The sequence below is a fragment of the Hyperolius riggenbachi genome, chromosome 6 (assembly GCF_040937935.1).
Source record: "Hyperolius riggenbachi isolate aHypRig1 chromosome 6, aHypRig1.pri, whole genome shotgun sequence".
Taxonomy (NCBI): Eukaryota; Metazoa; Chordata; class Amphibia; order Anura; family Hyperoliidae; genus Hyperolius; species Hyperolius riggenbachi.
In genome coordinates this window covers 20,208,254-20,230,548 of record NC_090651.1, presented here as the reverse complement: position 1 = coordinate 20,230,548, position 22,295 = coordinate 20,208,254, and the positions used below count along the sequence as shown (strand labels likewise).

General features: G+C 44.8%; 2 protein-coding genes across 5 annotated transcripts in view; one reads left to right on the top strand and one right to left on the bottom strand.

The window, feature by feature from the left end:
* LOC137520694 (transcription factor HES-5-like) overlaps window positions 1-22,295 on the bottom strand; it is a 117,947-nt gene that overhangs the window by 15,515 nt on the left and 80,137 nt on the right. The window contains exon 1 of one of the 4 annotated variants that reach the window (XM_068238970.1): window positions 5,576-5,640. The exons of 2 other annotated variants lie outside the window; for them this stretch is intronic. The gene's annotated coding sequence lies outside the window, so the exon portion shown is untranslated. Of the gene's footprint in view, window positions 1-5,575; window positions 5,676-22,295 lie in introns of those variants that run through there. One more of the 4 variants, XR_011021916.1, reaches the window with a different exon arrangement.
* LOC137522031 (transcription factor HES-5-like) lies at window positions 12,459-21,142 on the top strand. Its single transcript, XM_068242051.1, has 3 exons — window positions 12,459-12,518; window positions 18,348-18,528; window positions 20,679-21,142. The coding sequence occupies exons 1-3, from the start codon at window positions 12,459-12,461 to the stop codon at window positions 20,891-20,893; spliced, it is 456 nt and encodes a 151-aa protein (XP_068098152.1). The 3' UTR covers window positions 20,894-21,142.

The following is a 22,295-nucleotide window of genomic DNA, read 5'->3' as shown; positions in this document are numbered from 1 at the left end:
CCGCATGACAAAGCCGCATGCGATTTCCCTATTAAAAGCATGGCGGGCGATTTGCCCGCATTCCAGCCGCACACAAAATGTGACGGCTCTGCCGTGCAGATTTCCCCCGCACGCCAAAACGCACCCGCACGATGCACAAGTGGAAACAATCCCATCCACTTGTATTGCCTATGCGAATCCGCATGCGGTGCCTGCATGCGGATTCGCTAGTGGAAACGAGCCCTAATGCTCTCGACCAGCACTCTGCAGGCTGATTACTGGTCGATGGGTCAGCTGCCAGTGTATACACTCACTAGATTCTCAGCAGAGGTGGTCGTTCTTGGCCGCATCAGTTTTATCTAGCATGTGTACTCATCTTTAGAGCCTGAAAGTGTTTTTGTTTATAATGGAGCGATTTCTGGACATATGCCCCACAAACAGCCTGCCACAATGCCACCTAGAGGTGAGGATGTTACATTACCAATCTGGAATTTCACATGACAGGGAACGTGGACTGAAGCTGTGTACTTCCCGCCCAACGGCTCCTGCGACGTCCCCTTGACGACGGTCATCAGCGACACCTCTTCCTGTTGGCAGGTTAAGTGCGAGGTCACGCCACATACACAGCGGAGCGAGCGAGACTTCCAGCGATTGCGGTACATTGCGCGGTGTCATTGGGGATCTTAAAGATCCGATCTGCCGTGTCGGTCTGCAGTCATCGTTCACATTGTGGTTCTGTACCCACCTGACGACGTCCTGTAGAAATCGCCGGCAGTCGGGAAAAATCGCCAGGTGGGTACATAGCTTTATAGCGGACTATATATTGCCATCACAATTTAAAATGGCCAGTTGCCTGGCTGTCATGCTGATCCTCTGGCTCCAGTATTATCCCAGGCTTGCAATGTGCATACAGCTAGATGAGTCATAGTAAATAAGAAATGCAAAATAAGATATTCAAAAATTATCCCATGCTTCGCAGTGCATTGGAGGAAGGGGATCAACATCACAACCCACTTTTTCTGAACCCAGGGTTCCTGGAGGATCGTGCAGGGGTCCCCTGGCATTTCTACCTGTGGCGAGACTAGTCTTAGTTGGAGTAGTGAAAAAGTACCTCCTTGGTTCCTCTATAAACAAAGGGGCTAAATTGGGGATCAGTACAGCAAGGAGCGCAGTAATAAAAAAACAGTATGATAGTGAGGCAGTATAGTAAAGAGCCTTATTAGAAGGGCACATTTTCACTGTGGGAAATGTAATTAGAAACACTGACACAGGTTACTGTAATAGGAAGCACTATAGAGGAGGAACATGGAATGGCCAAACAAGGAGGATGTTTCAGTTAATAAAGTTTTCAGCCTCACTTTTCTTTAAAGGGATACTGTAGGGGGGTCGGGGGAAAATGAGTTGAAGTTACCCGGGGCTTCTAACGGTCCCCCACAGACATCCTGTGCCCACGCAGCCACTCACCGATGCTCCGGCCCCGCCTCCGGTTCACTTCTGGAATTTCAGACTTTAAGGTCTGAAAACCACTGCGCCTGCGTTGCCGTGTCATCACTCCCGCTGATGGCACCAGGGGCGTACAGCGCAGGCCCAGTATGGTCTGTGCCTGCGCAATGCGCTCCTGGTGACATCAGGGGAAGCGAGGACACGGCAACGCAGGCGCAGTGGTTTTCAGACTTTAAAGTCTGAAATTCCGGAAGTGAACCAGAGGCGGGGCCGGAGCATCGGTGAATGGCTGCGCGGGACCATTAGAATCCCTGGGTAACTTCAACTCATTTTCCCCCGACCCCCCTACAGTATCCCTTTAAAGACTGCGCCTCCTACAAAATAAATCACCACTCCCTTCGCTAATACAGGCTTTCCCTGAAATCCCAAAATTATTTGAAGGGTTCCTCTAGGGCAGGGGGTGTCAAACTCAAATACAAAGTGGGTCGACATTGAACACTGGGACCAAGTCGTGGGCCAACCTCAATGTCTAGTGGCCGCCTGCCTCCCTTAAAAATGTCCCTGGGGTCTAATGCCTCCTCCCTTCCCCATACAGTTCCCTGGTGTCTAGTGGTCCTCCCTCCCCTACACAGTTCCTTGGTGTCTAGTAGCCCCCACCCTCCCCTGTACAGTGCCCTGATGTCTAGAGTTTTCCCCTTCCCTCCCCAATATGGCTTTTCTAGTGATCTAGGGCTTCATTTCCAATCCAGCTTCCCTGGTATTCTGGAGAGGGCCAAACATAATGCAAAGTGGGTAAACCACTAGGGGGGCAAATTTGATGGCTCTGAGGGCCAGGTTTGGCACATGGGCCAGAGTTTGACATGTATGCTCTAGGGTGAAAGACTGGAGAAGAACATCTAAACCTCTTCATTGTGGAAAAGCTTTAGTGACCTCTGCAGGCCAACTAGAATAATAGCAATAAGGAACTGATGTCAATGCTGTGTTGTTCCTGGGAAGTGTTGGAGCCAGTCCCCTAGTTGAGAAGTCGCTACCTGAGTGCTCCTATCTACCACTCCTGGGGCCCCGGTGACATTCACTTTAGACATCCTCTAGTTCATCTTCAATGACTGAGTACTTCTATATCCTCTCATTGCTCTTCTTTCTGATATTGCTGTCACTTCGCACTGCCACATCTATCATCACTGCTGTTTCTTGCCTATTACCGCAACGTCAGCTTGTCTGGCCACTACCCCGCCTGTATGTCTGGAGTTGAGCATGGTACAAGATCTTGGCAATGCCATTCACCATGGGCCCCTATGAAATCTCTCATCTGGACATGGCATATTCTGTGCAGATGTTCCTGGATACAATGCCAACGACTTGTTTGTGCTGTTCAGTGAATGCTGATCCTGCCTGCATCTAACTCTGTCACTATGTATGTACAGTATATTATGTACAGTAGAGTCCCGGTTATCCAGAACTCAACTAACCAGCTCAGCAGTCTCAACCAACCAGAACAAATCACCGACAGTACTCACAGTGGTGAAGGCCAACTTCTTAGGCTGTTTGTGGGTTCTGCTGTGATTAAACACTGGGTTCCACGGCTCCCCAAGATTTTTATACTTCCACTAACTGTATTTTACCATTTAATACAGAGATCATGGTGTGTATATAGAGCGGGGTATAGTACTGTATTAGCTAGGCCTATAATACAGAGATCATGGTGTGTATATAAGAGTGGGGTATAGTACTGTATTAGCTAGGCCTATTTTTAGTTCCAAGCAAACAAAAAGCACTTATCTGGCATCAGCCGATCCCCACCAGTGATGCATGACACTTTCCTTTAAACCCCATCTACATTATACAATTTGTTGTCCGATTCGATTCATTGATTCGATTCAATCCGACATGTCCGATCGGGATTCGATTCGATTCAATTTAACATTGTTTTGCAATGGCAAATTGAATCGAATTGAATCCCGATCGGACATGTCAGATTGAATCGAATCACATCAATGAATCGAATCGGACAAAAAATTGTATGGTGTGGATGGGGCTTTATATTCGGTATCTCGCAAAAGTGAGTACACCTTTTACATTTTGTATTCTATAATGTGTCTGGGTAGTGTGCTAGTTATGGGCGGAGCCTCTGACATAAGAGACCAAGGTTTCAAATCTCGGCTCTTCCTCTTCAGTAAGCCAGCACCTATTCAGTAAGGAGTCCTTGGGCAAGAATGCTACTGCCTACACTAAAAGAAAAGCGCTAAACACGGTTTGTTTGTTTTTTAAATGGGACAACACTGAGGATTTGACACTTTAATACAATGTAAAGCAGTTAGTGTACAGCTTGTATAACGGTGTCTATTTGCTGTATCAAAATAACTCAACACACAACCATTAATGTCTGGCAACACAAGTGAGTACACCCCACAAGTGAAGAATGTCCCAATTGTGCCCAGTTGGACATTTTCTCTCCCTGGGGTCATGTGACTCCTCAGTGTTACAAGGGCTCAGGTGTGAATGGGAAGTAGGTGTGTTAAGTTTGGTGTTATCGCTTTCACACTATCCCATACTGGTCACTGGAAGTTCAGCATGGCGCCTCATGGCAGAGAACTCTCTGAGGTGCTTACAAAAATGGAATTGTAGCTCTACATAAAGATGGCCTAAGCTATAAGAAGATTGCCAACACGAACACGCTGAAACCAGCGCAGGAGGTTTGGGCGCAGCGCAGGAGATTTGGGCACAGCCGGCGCCACCATAGGCTGTAATAGGTATTACGGCTATAGCAGAGCACAGTGAGTAACTTCAGCGCCTTCATTCCCCACCATCCATGGCGGCCTGGAGGGGGAATAGTACTTAATACGGCTGGGTCTTGTGCAGAAGCAGGACCAGCCATATACCGGCTGTATCCTGCGCCCAAGTCTACCTCTTTAATGCTGCCAACACCCTGAAACTGCGCTGCAGCACCGTGGCCAAGACCCATACAGCAGTCTAATTTGGTCTCATCTGACCAGAGCACCTTCTTCCACATGTTTGCTGTGTCCCCCACATGGCTTGTGGTAAACTGCAAACTTCTTATGCTTTTCTGTTAACAGTGCCTTTCTTCTTGCCACTCTTCCATAAAGGCCAACTTTGTACAGTGCACGACTAATAGTTGTCCTATGGACAGAGTCTCCCACCTGAGCTGTAGATCTCTGCAGCTCATCCAGAGTCACCATGGGCCTCTTGACTGCATTTCTGATCAGCGCTCTCCTTGTTCGGCCTGGGAGTTTAGGTGGATGGCCTTGTCTTGGTAGGTTTACAGTTGTGCCATACTCCTTCCATTTCTGAATGATCGCTTGAACAGTGCTCCATGGGATGTTCAAGGCTTTGGAAATCTTTTTGTAGCCTAAGCCTGCTTTAAATTTCTCAATAACTTGATCCCTGACCTGTCTTGTGTGTTCTTTGGACTTCACGGTGTTGTTGCTCCCAATATTCTCTTAGACAACCTCTGAGACCCTCACAGAGCAGCTGTATTTGTACTGACGTTAGATTACACACAGGTGCACTCTATTTAGTCATTAGCACTCATCAGGCAATGTCTATAGGCAACTGACTGCACTAAGATCAAACGGGGCCGAATAATTATGCACACACCACTTTGCAGTTATTTATTTGTAAAAAATGTTTGGAATCAAGTATGATTTTCGTTCCACTCATGTGTACAGCACTTTGTGTTGGTCTTTCATGCGGAATTCCAATAAAATTGATTCATGTTTGTGGCAGTAATATGACAAAATGTGGAAAACTTCAAGGGGGCCGAATACTTTTGCAACCCACTGTGTGTGTGTGTGTATATATAGATAGATATATAGATGACTATGGTAGAGACTAGATTGTGAGCTCCTCTGAGGGACTGTAATGTGACAAGACTATATATACTTGCTATATAAATAATAATAATAATAATAGGACTCAAAGCGCATAAGCATGGCTTAGACCAATAATTGGTTGATTGGTAAACTGTGGTACAGAGGAAGAACTCTGGAAATGCCGGGCTAAACAGGTGGCTTTTCAGTCTGGATTTGAATAACTCCAGGGAAGGGGCTGTCTTTACTGGGGTGTGGTAGGGAGTTCCAAAGGGTAGGGGCAGCATGATGAAAAGCTCTACATTACACACGAGACATGTACTCACTGTTATATGAATTTATCTTTAGCAGATCAGCTCACATTGCATGCTGGTCCAGCAAGAAAGCGATTGCGATTTTTGGTGGATGAGGGCCGGGGCTTCACACCTTAAAGTGAAATCACACAAAAATCAAATAACACCGGCCTTCCTATGCAATTTTCCAACACTCCCATAGACTACTCCCTAAGAAAATTGGTGCCGCCAGGTACATGCCTGATCAACGATGCGACTAATTTCAGGACAAAATTGGTTGCATGTATCGGCTGGACATGCTGCAAGATGTAGGGCCGACTTGCTCGATCAGGCATGCGCAGTAACGGGGAGCAAAATCGAGACAAGCAACAAACGTGACGAAACCCCAGACGTTGCCCCCCAGTGTATAAATGTGCATTTATGTTCGCATTTATTTATTTGGGCAGCAAGTGGCGAAGTGGTTAGCGCTCTCGCCTTGCAGCACTGGGTCAAATCCCAGCCAGGTCAACATCTGCAAGGAGTTTGTATGTTCTCCCCGTGTCTGCGTGGGTTTCCTCTGGGCACTCTGGTTTCCTCCCACATCCCAAAAACATACAGATAAGTTAACTGGCTTCCCCCTAAATTGGCCCTAGACCAGGGGTGTAGAACTCAAATACAAAGTGGGCCGAAGTTGAGCTCTGGGACCAAGTCGCGGGCCAACCTCCTTCCCTTATAAAGTTACCTGTTGTCTAATAGCCCTGCTCCATCCCCTATACAGATCCCTGGTGGCTAGTGATCCCCCCTCATCTATACAATTCCCTGATGTTTAGTGGTCCTCCCTCCCCTATACAGTTTCCTGGTGTCTAGTGGCCCCCTTCCGTCTCCTATACAATTCCCTGGTGTCTAGTGGCCCCCTTCCGTCTCCTATACAGTTCCCTGGTATCTAGTGTTGTCCCCCTCCCCATATTGCTTACCTGGTGATCTAGGGCTTACCTTCCAATATAGCTTCTATGGTGATCTAGAGTGGGCCAAACAGAATGCAAAGTGGGAAACCACCTGAGGGCCAAATCTGATGGCTCCGGGGGCCGGATTTGGACCACGGGCCGGAGTTTGAAATGTATGTTCTAGACTATGATACATGCACTACACGATACAAACATAGACATATGACTATGGTAGGGACTAGATTGTGAGCCCCTCTGAGGAACAGTTAGTGACAAGACAATATATACTCTGTACAGCGCTGCGTAATAGGTCGGCGCTATATAAATACTTAAATAAAAAAAATGTGTGTATTTATTCATTGACTGTCCTGTGTCTCAGTGCACATACATCTTCTAAATCCGCCACTCTTCCATTGCCCTGTACACTCTGTCTGCACATAGCAGGCGGCGTGTATGGGGCTAATAGAACAGCGGCGGATTGGAAGACGGACGGGCCTTGGCCGATTCCCAGGAGATTTCATGCTGAAATCGATGCGGTGTATGGGCAGCTAATCAGATTGGATCAGAGAGATAGATTTGTCCCTTGGTTGAATCTGCCCATCATTGCCTGATGTGTGGCTACCTTAACTTTAGGTGACGGAAGACCAGAAACTGCAGAAATTTTGCTGATAAGCGTAGAAGCTGTCTACCCCAAAAAACGGACAAGCCCTGCCTTCATAAACAGAAAGAATTTACAACTTTCATTCCCACCCATAAATTTCTTCTCCCTATCTGACAATATTGACACTCTGCATCATTCCCCTTCTCCCTATATATTCCCAAGGCCTATGGGAAACCCTTTTGTGCTTTTTTCCGATTTTTTTCTCTAGAGTGTGTTTGTATGGGAAAGTCCTGCCTCCCAGGGAAGTCCCATAGAGCAGAGTGTGCTTTGCATGGGCCTGTGACATGTGACACCAGAATGCCAAGTACAGTCAAGGTGAGGGAAGGAGGTCCCAGGGGGGCTGGGGAGGCTGGGGTGGGCTGCTTCTCCTCATCAAAGGCAAGACAACATCAAAGGCTTCTGGGGCCATTTCTGTGGGAATTCCTGCCTGGAGAAGACAAATGTAGACACTGTGATACTAGTTGGCTGCCTTGGACCTTCTTTATTGGTGAGGACCCATAATGCACCTCTGCCAGGCACCATGTTGTTGTGGCTTCCTGCAGCCTTGTTATGTCATGTTTTGTGTTCATTTCATTTGGAGTGTGTTTATTTTTATTATTATTTATTACTGGCTGTCCTTATTGGCTGTCCTCAGGTAATTTAGGTGTCTCCATAGATCGCAATGTTAATTAAAGCTATGTGTAGTGTTAGGTACAGTCATGTCACTGACTGTCCTCAGAGGAGCTCACAATCTAATCCTACCATAGTCATAGTCTAATGTCCTACCATATTATTATTATGTATTTATATAGCACTGACATCTCCTGCAGCACATTACAGAGTACATAGTCATGTCACTGACTGTCCTCAGGGGAGCTCACAATCTAATCCCCACCATAGTCATAGTCTAATGTCCTACAATATAATTATTATGTATTTATAAAGCACTGGCATCTTCTGCAGCACTTTACAGAGTACATAGTCATGTCGCCGACTGTCCTCTGAGGAGCTCACAATCTAATCTCTACTACAGTCATTGTTTAATGTCCTACCATACTATTATTATGTATTTACATAGCGCTGACATCTTCTGCAGCACTTTACAGAGTTCATAGTTAAGTACATAGTCATGTCACTTACTGTCCTCAGATAAGCTCACAATCTAATCCTACCATAGTCATAGTATAATGTTCTAACATATTATTATTATGTATTTATATAGCACTGACATCTTCTGCAGCACTATAGCGAGTACATAGCTCTTCTTATGACAGTCAGTGACATGACTATGTACTCAATATAGTGCTGCAGAAGATGTCAGTGCTATATAAATACATAATAATAATATGGTAGGACATTAGCCTATGACTATGGTAGGGATTAGATTGTGAGCTCATCTGAGGACAGTCAGTGACATGACTATGTACTCTGTAAAGTGCTGCAGAAGATGTCAGTGCTATATAAATACATAATAATAACATGGTATCACATTAGACTATGACTATTGTAGGATTAGATTGTGAGCTCCTCTGAGGACAGTTAAGGACATGACTATGTACTCTGTACAGCGCTGCAGAAGATGTCAGTGCTATATAAATACATAATAATAATATGGTATGACATTAGACTATGACTATGGTAGGATTAGATTGTGAGCTCCTCTGAGGACAGTCAGTGACATGACTAACAATCTAATCCTACAATAGTCACAGTCCAATGTCCTACCATATTATTATTATGTATTTATATAGCACTGACATCTTCTGCAGCACTTTACAGAGTACATAGCAATGTCACTGACTGTCCTCAGAGGAGCTCACACTCTAATCCTACCATAGTCATATGTCTATATATGTATCGTGTAGCACATCTATCTAGGGCCAATTTAGGGGGAAGCCAATGAACTTATCTGTATGTTTTTGGGATGTGGGGGGAAACCGGAGTGCCTGGAGGAAACCCACACAGACACTGGGAGAACATACAAACTCCATGCAGATAGTGCCCTGGCTGGGATTTGAACAAGGGACGGCAAAACAGGAATGCTAACTACTACACCACTGTGCTGCTGTTTTCCAGAGATTCAGACAGGAAATGGCTAAAAGTGAACCTGAACCCTTGCACAGGATAGGGGGAAAGCATAAATAAATGCACCCTGTTTGTATTTAGAGATCATGTCTAATTCCCCCACACCCGTGACTAATCACAACTCTAATTTCATCTCTCAGCTATGTCAGCTCAGGATTCTCTGCTGCCTGGGCAGAGCAGATCATTACAGGACGTAAACTCTATGTCCGCTTCCATGACAGCAGGAAGTAAACACACTGCAGATTTATTGCAGGATTTGTATAAGCTGTAACAAAGAAATATTTTTCTTTAAAGGTTAATATGCTGTTGCTTCTCTTTTAGAGCAGAAAGAAAGTTCTGCGTTCAGGTCTGCTTTAAAAAGAACCTAGAGCAAGAAGGATATGGAGGCTGTCATTTTTAATTTCCTTTTACACCATACCAGTTGCTGGGTTGTCTTGCTGATCTCTTTGGCTGCAGTAGTGTCTGAATCAACTGAAACAAGCATGCAGCTAATCTTTTCAGACTTCAGTCAGAGCAATTGATCTGCATGATTGTTCAGGGACTATGGTTTAAACATAGCTCCCAACTGTCCCTCTTTTGGAGAAACAGTCCCTTTTTAGGAGCCCTGTCCCTCCGTCCCTCTTTCCTCCTCCCTCCTCATTTATCCCTCTTTCAGGACTTTGTAAATATATATATTTCTCTACTAAAACATGTGTTTGTTTGACTCTAAACTTTATTCCCATCCTTTAAATTGATATATTACTAATTTTAAAATGTTACTATGAAGGAAAATGAAGGACTAGTGTAGTTTTAATTATAAAACAACATATTTTTCTTATGAAATCTTTATTGTAGACAAGACAAGACAAATAACATTTATATTGCGCTTTTCTCCTGGCGGACTCAAAGCGCCAGAGATGCAGCCACTAGGGCGCACTCTATAGGCAGTTAGGGAGACTTGCCAAAGGTCTCCTACTGAATAGGTGCTGGCTTACTGAACAGGCAGAGCCGAGATTCAAACCCTGGTCTCCCGTGTCAGAGGCAGAGCCCTTAACCATTACACCATCCAGCCACCATATTGTATGCATGACTAGGGGTGTGACGTGAGCGTGATCAGGGGTGTGGCTTAAGTGTCCCTCTTTCTCATCTCAAAAAGTTGGGAGGTATGGGTTAAAAGTATAAAGGTGCTCATACATCACTAAACATTGCGGCCCGACTGACCAACCTTCCGATTCGATAAAAGTATCGAATTGGAAGAGAATTGGTGCTGCAACATTGCTGTCCAGACGATCTTTGGATCCACTTCCGGCCAAAATTGGTTGGAAGGATATACCGGACATACTGAGAAATGAAGGTGGTATTATTATTATTTATTGTATTTATAAAGCGCCAACATATTACGCAGCGCTGCACAATAGATAAATGGGTTAACATACAAGGCGGTAAGGGCTTTATTGGGTGCGCGGCAGTAACTCAAATGTAAACGTTTACATTTGACGGGCGGCCAGGCAGACAGCGAGGGCACTGGCACTAGTATGATTTCCGATAGATTTCATGCTAAAATCGATCGGAAATCGGTGTGCGGTGTATGGGCAGGTACCAGAACCCTGTCTGATCAGATTCAATCGCAGAGGGCTCTGTCTCATGGTCGATCTGCCCATATATGGACTGATGTATGGGTACATTGCCTGGTGCAGTAAACTTTACCTGTCCATGGCCATCGCTCCTCCGTGCTCCGTCCACAATCCGCATACACGTGCCCCATGTGGTTGCCGGCATATGCGCATGTGTGATGTCACACAAGGACCCACGTTACTACAGCAACCACGTGGGCCACGTGTACGCGGATTACAGACGGAGCCTGGAGCCAGGGGTGGACCAGGACGGAGGTCTTGTCTTGTTTGTTGCTCGTCCTGATATTGCTCGCCGTTACACCCCCCCCCCCTCCGCACCAGATCGACCACAATGGCCCAACATCTTGCAGCATGTCCAATTTCGGCCCGAAACTGGTCGCATCGCACATCGGACATGCTCTTGGCAGCACCAATTTTCATCCGATTAGATAATAATTATCGAATTAGATTGTCGATCGTCCATCAAGTCAATGGATGTATGGCCATTGGCCAACTTTTAGGGCCCTTTTCCACTAGCAGTCGCTAGCGTTCACGCTGAACGCTAGCGATTGCTGAATCGAAAAGCTAAAAAAAGACCAGCGATTTCCCGACGTTTGCGGCCGCGATTTTGCTATGCTATGCACTGCATAGCAAAATCGCAAATATCGCTCCGCCACGCGTTCGCGTTCCTGTAAAAAATGAATCGCGGTAGTGGAAATGACCTACCGCGATTCCTATGTTAAAAAGCAAACCGTAGCGATTGTAAAATTGCTAGCGGTTTGCGACTTTCCGATTCAGCCAGCGCAAACTAGTGGAAAAGGGCCCTAAAGGCAGAGGATCAGCAGGACTGCCAGGCAACTGGTATGGTTTGTAATATAAACATGTCAGCCTCCATATCCCTCTCACTTCAGGTTCCCTTTAAGGATGAGGTCAGGATCCTTGTAGCTATCTAGCGGAGAAAGGACAAGGTTTGTCGTGTGTCCTGAACGATGCAAGCCATAAGACATGTGCCATAACCGGTATTTAGCATGTAGATGCGGCATGAATTGCGAGCGCACACGCTGCATCCCTACCAGCAGTCATGTGCCCAGGATGATATTAAGTTTTAATGAGGCCTTTAAAAAAAAAAGGCATTGTTTTGATAGTAACAGCTGCCAGAGCAAGAGCCAGGAGATCAATTGCAGAGAGTTATATAGGCTGCTAGTGGTTCCCACACTTCTCTTCCTCTCCATCAAGGTTTATGGTCTGCCCAGATGCTGCAGGCAGCCTGTCTGCATGCACACTTCCATTGTTTCCTTCTGGCCAGCCATTGGCTGCTGAGTGTGGGAACCTCCAGCACAGGCCCTCTTCACACTCTGCACAAAAAGAGGGGGGGGGGGGGGGGTTATAAAAGCAGGCTGGGCCCATTCACACTCAGACACACTCTGCCTGACTGAGCACAGCTACCTCACCCAACCCAGGAGACCCACTGGGCAACCCAGCCTGGGCCCATCCACTCTCAGACACACTCTACCTGGCTGAGCACAGCTACCTCACCCACCCAGGAGACCCTCTGGGCAACCCAGCCTGGGCCCATCCACTCTCAGACACACTCTGCCTGGCTGAGCACAGCTACCTCACCCAACCCAGGAGACCCTCGGGGGAACCCACTGGGGATATTACCGATACTGGACAGCATGGCTCCTTATGATAGGTTGGATGAGCTGGACCACCACATGGGCAAAGACACGAGGAAGGTAAAAGCTCTCAAAGTTTTGGATTTTGTGGTTTTTTTTTTTTTTTTTACTCTGAAATTAGTTCTGATAGTTTAAAACTTATTGTTATTGATAAACTTTATTTATAAAGCTCTAAAATATTACAATTTATTTTATCAATAAACTTTATTTATAAAGCCCTAACATATTATGATAAGTATTATCAATAAACTTTATTTATAAAGCCCTAACATATTACGCAGCGCTGTACCATAGAAAGGGGAGACATTGCAGCATTAAACAATGTTGCACAGTTAAAAGTTGAATATTTTTTTTATTTTAGCTTAGTGTTGTTGATTGGAAGGTTATATGGCAGGTATTTCTTGGCTTTAAGGATGGGAATTTTTGAAGGACGGGTTCTATTGGAATCCACATAGTACTTTATTCACGCTTTTGCTATTTGTAGCATTGGTATTCTTTTGAATTGTATATGACTACATTAATGTTGGCTACTGGAATGCTGGAAGTTATTTGGCTAAGAATGGGAACTCTGCACGGTGTTTACAGATTCTGTGGGATCCACTGTAGACACGTTTCCATTTCTGATTGATGTTTAAATGGTTTGCGGTGGCATAGTGGATAGCACTCTCACTTTGCATTGTATGTTGTCCTATATTTGCGTAGGTTTTCTCTGGGCAATCCGGTTTCCTCCCACTTCCTAAAAACAGTGAGACTGTCAGTGCTAGATAAATACATAATATTTATAGCCCAGGTTTTATTTTTGTATTCTCGTTTAGCCCCCAAGAGTTTGCGCTTTATAGTATTATTCTACTTGAGCTGTAAGAAGTAGTTATAACTTGGGCAATATCTTTATATTATTATGTTTCTTGCTGATTACTTTTTGAATTTTTTACTCTTTGGATAACTTTTTTTGCTTTATATAATTTAATAATGTAGAAACATTTTCCTTTTTTTACAATTAAGCGTTTAGCAATCCAAAGAAAATAGTTACAGAAAGCATTTCTGAAATGGTTGCAGCTTGATTCACCCAGATTGTTTCTAGGAAGTTAAACAGTTTAATGCTGGGTCTACACGAGCCGATGTACCTTATCAATCGAGCCGCTGATGTGGCTCGATTGATAAAATCCGACAGGTCCGATCTCGCCGCGGCCAATTCCCCGCTCGTTCCCCACGACCGGACAATAGCGGGGAAAAGAGTGGAAGATAAGCGGAGCCGGCGGGGACGAGCGGGTATCGAATCCGACGCACGCGCGGGCAGGCGGGAACGCGCGGGGATGCGGAAGAGTCGATCCAGCAGCTAATCGAGCTGCCGGATCGCTCCGTGTAGATGGGGCTTTAAAGCACAACTGAAGTGAGAGGGAAATAGAGGCTGACATATTTATTTCCTTTTAACAATGCAAACTGCCTGGCTGTCCTGCTGATCCCTTGCTTCTAATTTAGCCGTAGACCCTGAACAAACATGCAGATTCGATGTTTCTGGCTGAAGTGTGACTGGACTAGCTGTATGCTTGTTTCAGGTGTGTGATTCAGACACTACTGCAGCCAAAGAGATCAGCAGGACTGCCAGGAAACTTGTCTTGTATATGAAGTCTCACAATATAACACATACAACACTAGAAAGAAACATAGGATTGTTTGAATTCTGATCTGACCTGGGAAACTGCATATATATATATATATATATATATATATATATATATATATATATATATATATATATATATATATATCTGTTGAAGCTAATCTGTAGTAATAAGGAGACAACCATTGCTGACTTTACCGGTCATCATGTTGATCTCAAAAGCCAAAGCTTCAAAGAGTAAAAGGGAACATATTAAAGGTTTCATTAATGGCATTCTCCATGTTTCTATCAGTACAGATGTACCGTATATTTAGGCGTATAAGACGACTGGGAGTATAAGACGACCCCCCAACTTTTCCAGTTAAAATATAGAGTTTGGGATATACTCACCGTATAAGACTACCCCTCTTCCAACGCACACCACATAAAAATTATAAAAACATCACATACTGGTGCTATGTATGAACATATACTGGTGCTGTACTGTATGTGGTACCCAGTATATAACACTATACAGGTGATTGACTGGTTGAATTGGTCAACTCTCCCTAAGCGGATTGGTCAGCTCTCCTTGTCTCCCTGTTTATCAGAGCGATATGGAAGAGTAGATCGTGCTGTGCCCATAAAACACGCCTCTTTCACCCTTCTGGCCCCGCCCTTGTATCCTATTTACCTCCTCCTCTGCCTCTCAGATCTCACACATGTGCGCCTGCGGCGCTTCACTACAGTCCTCAGCAGCGAGATCTGAGGGGGGGTAACAGGACAGGGCATATCACCCGGCATCAATGACACCCGGCGTATAAGACGACCCCCAACTTGTCAGAAGATTTTCAAGGGTTAAAAAGTAGTCTTATACGCCAGAATATACTGTATTTTAAAATGAACCTATTAATAAATGACACGACCCATGAATCACTGGGGCGCAGGTGGATTGGGGGCAGCCATGTTTGCTCACTGAATGACAAAGTATCTATAAAGGACAACTAATCTTTTAAAAAAGTTAGATTCTCACCTAAAAGGAGGGCAGGATCTGGATACCTTAGAGACTTCCTGTTCCTCTCTGCGTCCCCTTGTTCTACCACCAGACCTCGAGCGTGCGCAGTATGGAGTCGCTCATCTTCGGAAGTACTCGGAATGCGAAAAACGCAGCCGGTTGGATATTTAAAACGGGGGCACAGCGGTGGAAGGAGGGGATGCTTTTTTTAAAAAATTTAAAATGTTACAGTTGTCTTTTAACCCCCCTGGCGGTGCGATTACGGCCGGATTTTAGGTCTAAAAGAAGTACACTTTTATCACAAGCTTTTAGACCATAATCAAGATCTGCCGGAGCCCTGTATATGACTCACCTCCCCTGGATCCAGCACTGCAATTCTCCCTCTGTCCACTAGTGGGTGCTCTACACCTATAGTGGGATCGTCGTCAACTGCGATCTCACCAGAGGGATTGAGAGCCTCTGAGGATCGGAAGAAGTATGTCTGACAGCGTCTGGATCCCGGGGAGGTGTGTTACAGGTGCCTGCTGCGCACAGGCTCTGCATATGCCTCTCGGCAGCTACCCCGAGTCAGGCTCGGGGTTACCAATCTGAGCTGTGGATTTCCAGCCCAAGCCTGACTCGGGGTTACCACTAAGGAAGTTAAGCTAGCCACACACTAATAGATTGCCACCCAATGTGGCAAAATTATGCATCCCTCTCTGATCAGAAACTTATCAGAGCGGGATTGATTCCTACCAAAAACAGCACATTGATTTTCGGTAGGTTTCAGCTCAAAACATATTGAAAGTCAATCAAACCGCATAAGGTTACGGTTTGATGCAGTGCTATACTACGGCCGGTCGATCAACCACCTCCCCTGTCCAGCGCCCAAACGGTGGAGATTATCCGCCTTGTCCAATCAATTTCATTGATTTTAGGTCATAATGGATCAAAATTCTATCGTAATCAGATCTGCCAGGAATCAAATGGTAGAATCGATAAGTATGTGGCTACTGTTGGTTTACTTATGACTATACCTCGGTTCTGATCTCATCTTACTGAATGGTTATCTTATGTCATCCAGACAGAACTAATTTGGTTGAAGAGAATGCCTTGCATGGCTCTATTCACTGTCCTAAAGTGATAAATTAGGAGGTTCTATTTCAGACCATGGGCATTATTCAATCCATCTCCTAAGAGATAATATTACATCTTCTGTTTAGTGGGAAGGGGCAATGCAATATAATTTGCAGAAATTATCCCATAAGCAAACAAAAATCTATCCTCTCTCCAGTATTTCCGAATAACAAGTGAATAGGAGGTATACATTTGGGAGTACTGTAATGCTGGGAATACATGATGCGTTTCTGCCGCTCAATTCTCCGCTCGATCATTTTTGCCGCTCGATTTTCCACTTGATTCTCATATCTTCCGCTCCTTTTTCTTATCTCTTTCCATTCACTTCTATCAGAAATCGAGCGGCAAAACGACTAGGCGGGAGATCGGACATGTCAGAAATGATCTATCGAACCTATCTATCTGCTGCAGAAACGCACCGTGTATTCCCAGCATTATGTTTTTGGTTCATTACAGGAATTAAATGATCTAATTCTCAAAGGGAAAAATTTAATTTAAAGTGAACACAAGGTGAGATTTATTTAGATGCGGCCATATTTATTTCTTTATTCCAGTTGCCTGGCTACCCTGCTGATCCTCTGCCTCAAATACTTTCAGCCATAGACCCTGAACAAGCATGCAGCAGATCAGGTGTTTCTGACGCTACTGTCAGATCTGACAAGATTCGCTGCATGCTTGTTTGTAGTGTTATTCAGACACTACTGCAGCCAACTTGATCAGCAGGGCTGCCAGGCAACTGGTATTGTTTAGAAGGAAACACTTTAAAGGGAACCTGAGGTGAGAGACATATGGAGGCTAACATATTTATTTCCTTTTAAACAATGCAGATTACCTGGCAATCCTGCCTCTAATACTTTTAGCCATAGGTTTTGAACAAGCATGCAGCAGATCAGGATGTTTGACTGAAGTCTGACTGGATAAGCTGCATGCTTGTTTGTGATTCAGACACTTCTTAACCAGAAAGACCTGCAGGGCTGCCAGGCAACTAGTATTGTTTAAAAGGAAATACATTTGGCAGTCTTCATTTATCTCCTATGATTATGTACCGTATGATTTTAGCAATTGCTCAGATTGGGTACCTTCCTACAGAAATACTACAGATATGAGATGATAGTTAGTGGCTGGGTAGTGTACTGGTTAGGGGCTCTGCCTCTGACAACAGGAGACTTAGGGTTCAAATTTATGCTCTTCCTGTTCAGTCAGAAGACTTACTATTCAGTAAAGAGACCTTGGGCAAGACTCCCTAACACTACTACTGCCTATAGAGCGCGTCCTAGTGGCTGCAGCTCTGGCCCTTTGAGTCCGCCAATATACATTTTCTGTGTCTTGTGCAAATTTGGACAGAGGCGCCAGGCAGGTTAAAATGATCTAAAAACAACTAAAAAGGAGGAGTACAGGTGGACTTACCTCCTGAAATGATGGACAATCGAGATTGTTCAAATCGCAAATAACAATTTATTTTGGCACTCCGCAACGCGTTTCGCAGGTATAACCCGCTTCATCAGGCAAGGAGTGCAAGCTCAAAAAGGTCCAATAGTGGCAATGCGCCTCTGTCGACAGACCTTTTTGAGCTTGCACTCCTTGCCTGATGAAGCGGGTTATACCTGCGAAACGCGTTGCGGAGTGCTAAAATAAATAGTTATTTGCGATTTGAACAATCTCGATTGTCCATTTCAGGAGGTAAGTCCACCTGTACTCCTCCTTTTTAGTTCTTTTTAGATCATTTTAACCTGCCTGGCGCCTCTGTCCAAATTTGCACAGTATATAATCCACCTTGGGTGGAGGGGACTGTCCCCTTCTTTCTATCTACAGAGAGCGACTTCTTAAACCTGAGTGGGGTCAGGTTCTAATGCTCCCCACCTGCATTTCAAGTGGTTGCCTATGTGGTAACCCGTGTTTGTGAGTATATCCACATCTGTTAATTATTTTGCCAACAATTGCTAGACTTACTGCACTATATTGGGCTCTCGGTTTTTCTTTTTTGTTTCAAGTACATTTTCTGTGTCTTGTTTGTCATGATGGTCCTCAGATGATTGCTTGGTAGCGTTTAGGGAGAGGGGGACACCAATCTGGGTCTGGTTTTATTTAGTACAGAATGACCCTCCCCCATACGGATAATGATGCATACTCAATATCATTCTCTTTGTGTTTCCGCCAGTTGAGGAAGCCGGTTATTGAGAAAATGAGAAGAGATCGCATCAACAGCAGCATCGAGCAGCTCCGCCTCTTACTGGAGAAAGAGTTCCACAAGCATCAGCTGCCCTCTAAGCCTGAGAAGGCCGACATATTGGAGATGGCCGTAAATCTACTGAGAGAGCAGCTACATCGAGCAAGTAAGGGTGAGTTATCCCCTCCTCCTCCTCAAAGCTACAAAATGTTCTGAGCAACCAGAATCGAAAACGTTTTATTCGCCAAGCATGACTGGGTCATCACCGAAACTGCCGGCAAGTACATGCCTCAGAATAGAGATAAAAATATATACATAATGTAACAAAACACAATAAAGTAAGTGTTGCTGAAAATGATCGAACATGATCACTTTGGGTGACGGTTCCCCCCCCCCCCCCCCCCTCTAGTGTGCAGTTACAGGCAGTCCTCCACTTACAAGCAGGTTCAGTTCCAGGGGGTTGTTCTCAAGTTTACCCTCCCTGGCGGTAAGCCCGTGCTATGCCGCTGGAAGGCACCGCTCAGGCCCCGCTGGGCCGATTTGCATAATTTTTTTTTTGCTACACGCAGCTAGCACTTTGCTAGCTGCGTGTGCAATCCGATCGCCGCCGCTACCCGCCGATCCGCCGCTATCCGTCGCGCCACAGCCCCCCCAGACCCCGTGCACTGCCTGGCCAATCAGTGCCTGGCAGCGCTGTGGGGTGGATCGGAGTCCCCTTTGACGTCGCCATGGCGATGGGGGAAGCCCTCCAGGAGATCCCGTTCTTTGAACGGGATCTCCGATCGCCGGGGGCGATCGGAGGGGCTGGGGGGATGCCGCTGAGCAGCGGCTATCATGTAGGGAGATCTTGTCTCGCTACATGAAAACATTTTTTTTTTTAAAATAGCTTTGCTGCCCCCTGGCGGATTTTAGTAAACCGCCAGGAGGGTTAAAGGACATCTGAAGTGAGAGGGATATGGAGGCTGCCATATTTATGTCCTTTTAAGCAATACCGGTTGCCTGGCAGTCCTGCTGGTCTTTCATGCATTACTAGTGTCTCAATCATACACCTGAAACAGGCATGCCGCTAACGCAATCAAACATCTGATCTGCATTCTTGTTCAGGGTCTATGACTAAAAGTATTAGAGGCAGGGGATCTACAGGCAGCCAGGCAATGTGCATTGTTTAAAAGGAAATAAATATGGCAGCCTCCATTTCCCTCTCACTCTTTAAAAAACTTAATTGAGACGGATATGGAGGCTGTCCTATTTATTTCCTTTTAAGCAATACCAGTTGCCTGGCAGTCCTGCTGATCCTCTGCCTCTAATACTTTTACCCATAAACCCTGAACAAGCATGTAGCACTTTAGGTGTTTCTGACATTATTGTCCAATCTGACAAAATTAGCTACGTTCTTGTTTCTGCTGTTATTCACACATTACTGCAGCCAAATAGATCAGCAGGGTGGCCTGGCAACTGGTATTGTTTAAAATGAAATAAATATGGAAGCCTCCATATCCCTCTCACTTCATGTGTCCTTAGTGGATAAATTATTTACATTTGGCGGGCAGCGGGACATAGGAGAGGACATTGAAGGACCTGACAGACAACGGGGGCTAGAAGAAGCACCAGGTAGGTAAAAATCTACTTTTCTTTGTCTGATTCAGGTGTGCTTTAAAGAGACTCTGTAACAAAAATGTCAGCCTTATTTCTTCTATCCTATAAGTTCCTAAACCTGTTCTAATGTGGTCTGTGTTACTGCAGCCTTTTCTAGTTGCACAGTGGCTGTGTTATCTCTGTTATATGATCTAATCTTCTCTCCTCTGTCGGCTGAGGCTGGAATGGGTGGAATGTGCTGCACTGCTTGTCAATGGCAGAAGCTATACACACCCTCTCCAAGCTCTGTATGAGTCAGAGACTGAGCTACTCTCAAGCCTATCACACTCTAGTTAGAAGCCATGTCTCTTGTTTGTAAACACTGCCTAACACTGGCAATTGCAAGCCAGGATTGCAGCAGGGAGTGGCAGAAACAGCACAGAGGGGCCCAGGAGAACATAATGAATAGAATGGTATGCTTTTTATTGTAAGAATCTTGATATGGCAAGCTCCATACGCCTCTCACTAGAGTCAGTTTAATAGGCAAGGGCTTGAACCTCTGATGTCTGTATCTCCACCCGATATTCATCTGTATGGTCTTCTCTCCCTGCCAGTCATCCCCATTGACTGGACAGGAAGTGAGGAGAAATATCTTCTGCAATCTTCTCAAACCGCTACATGTGACGTGGAAAATGCCATAATTTTATGAAACTATAATTGTCCCTCCATATTCCCCTTCTATTACAGCCGTGGTTCCCTGTAAAGCAACCTTCTCTACGACAACAAAAGAAGCAGAATTTATCTCTAAAAACTACTTGTCTACAGCCAGGAGCTACTGGAGCGACCCCAATAAACTCGATTCTTCCAGGGAAAATCCCTACCATCCTTTAGCTCCGCCCAACCAAGACGCCAAACAGGCGGCACAGGCCTGCAGTTCGGCAGATCTCTGGAGGCCTTGGTGAACAAAATGGCCGACCTTTGGACTTTTGTGCGCTGAGCGAAAGATATAAGGACTCACGGAAGCTTTCAAAAGCAAAGGAAACGCACCGAAGTCCTTCGCGGCAGAAAACGGGATATCGTTTATTACAGATTTAATATATTTATGTCCTTGGACAAAGCAATTCTTCTCACTCCAGGACTTTATGCTTGTGTGTTATACACACCCTTACTATGTTGTGTCCATTATCACCCTAACATATGTCGAGGGATCAAGTTTTAGCATTCCATTTTGTTCATATCCATAATTTTAAAGGACCACTATCGACAAAATCTTAAAATATAAAATACATGTAAAGATATACAGATATGAAGTATGTTTCTTCCAGAGTAAAATGAGACGTAAATTACTTTTCTCCTATGTTGCTGTCACTTACAGTAGGTAGTAGAAATCTGACAGAATGGATAAGTTTTGGACTAGTCCATCTCTTCATTGGGGATTCTCAGGGTTTTCTTTATTTTCAAAAGCACTTAGTGAATGGCAGTTGCTCAGTCCAGTTGCCAAAGAAAAGTGCAGTGAACAGAAAGGCTGGCCAGCATCTTTGTAGAAATCCTTTACAGGGAGTGTCTTTATAAAGAATAAAGGTCATGCTTAGAATCCACTATGAAGAGATAGACTAACCTGTCAGATTTCTACTACCTACTGTAAGTGACAGCAGCATAGGAGAAAAGTAATTTTTGCTCTGGAAGAATCATACTTCTTATCTGTATGTGTTTACATGTATTTTACATTTTACAATTTTTCAGGATAGTGGTCCTTTAATTTATTCTCAATGTCCCTATTGGAGAAAAGTCCCTTGTTTTCTGTCCCAGTGTTTGGTGTTTCCAGGGAAGGAACTAGGGAGATCACTCTAACAGAACCAAAGTAGGGAAATGGCAAAACCTCATTCAGTATTCTATTACAGTAAACTCAAGATAAGAGTGATATGGAGGCTGCCATATGTATTTCCTTTTAAACAATACCAGTTGCCTGGCTGTCCTGTTGATCTTCTGGCATCAGTAGTGTCTGAGTTACAACCATGAAACAAGCATGCAGCTAATCCAGTCAGACTTGTGTCACTGCACCTGATCTGCATGCTTGCACAGGGCCTATGGCTAAAAATATTAGAGGCAGAGGATCAGCAGGACAGCCCGGCAACCTGCACTGTATAAAAGGAAATAAATATGGCAGCCTCTATATCCCTCTCAGGTCAGATGTCATTTAATGTTCATCACTTGTACCTTGGAGACTTTGAGATTCCCATTGTTATAGTTATGTCTTTGGGGTCACGTCATACTGGGACAAAATAGTAAATCTCCCAATGGGGACAAAAGTAACAGATCCTAACCTTTCCCCTTGCCATAAAACAATACCTTTCACCACTGGGA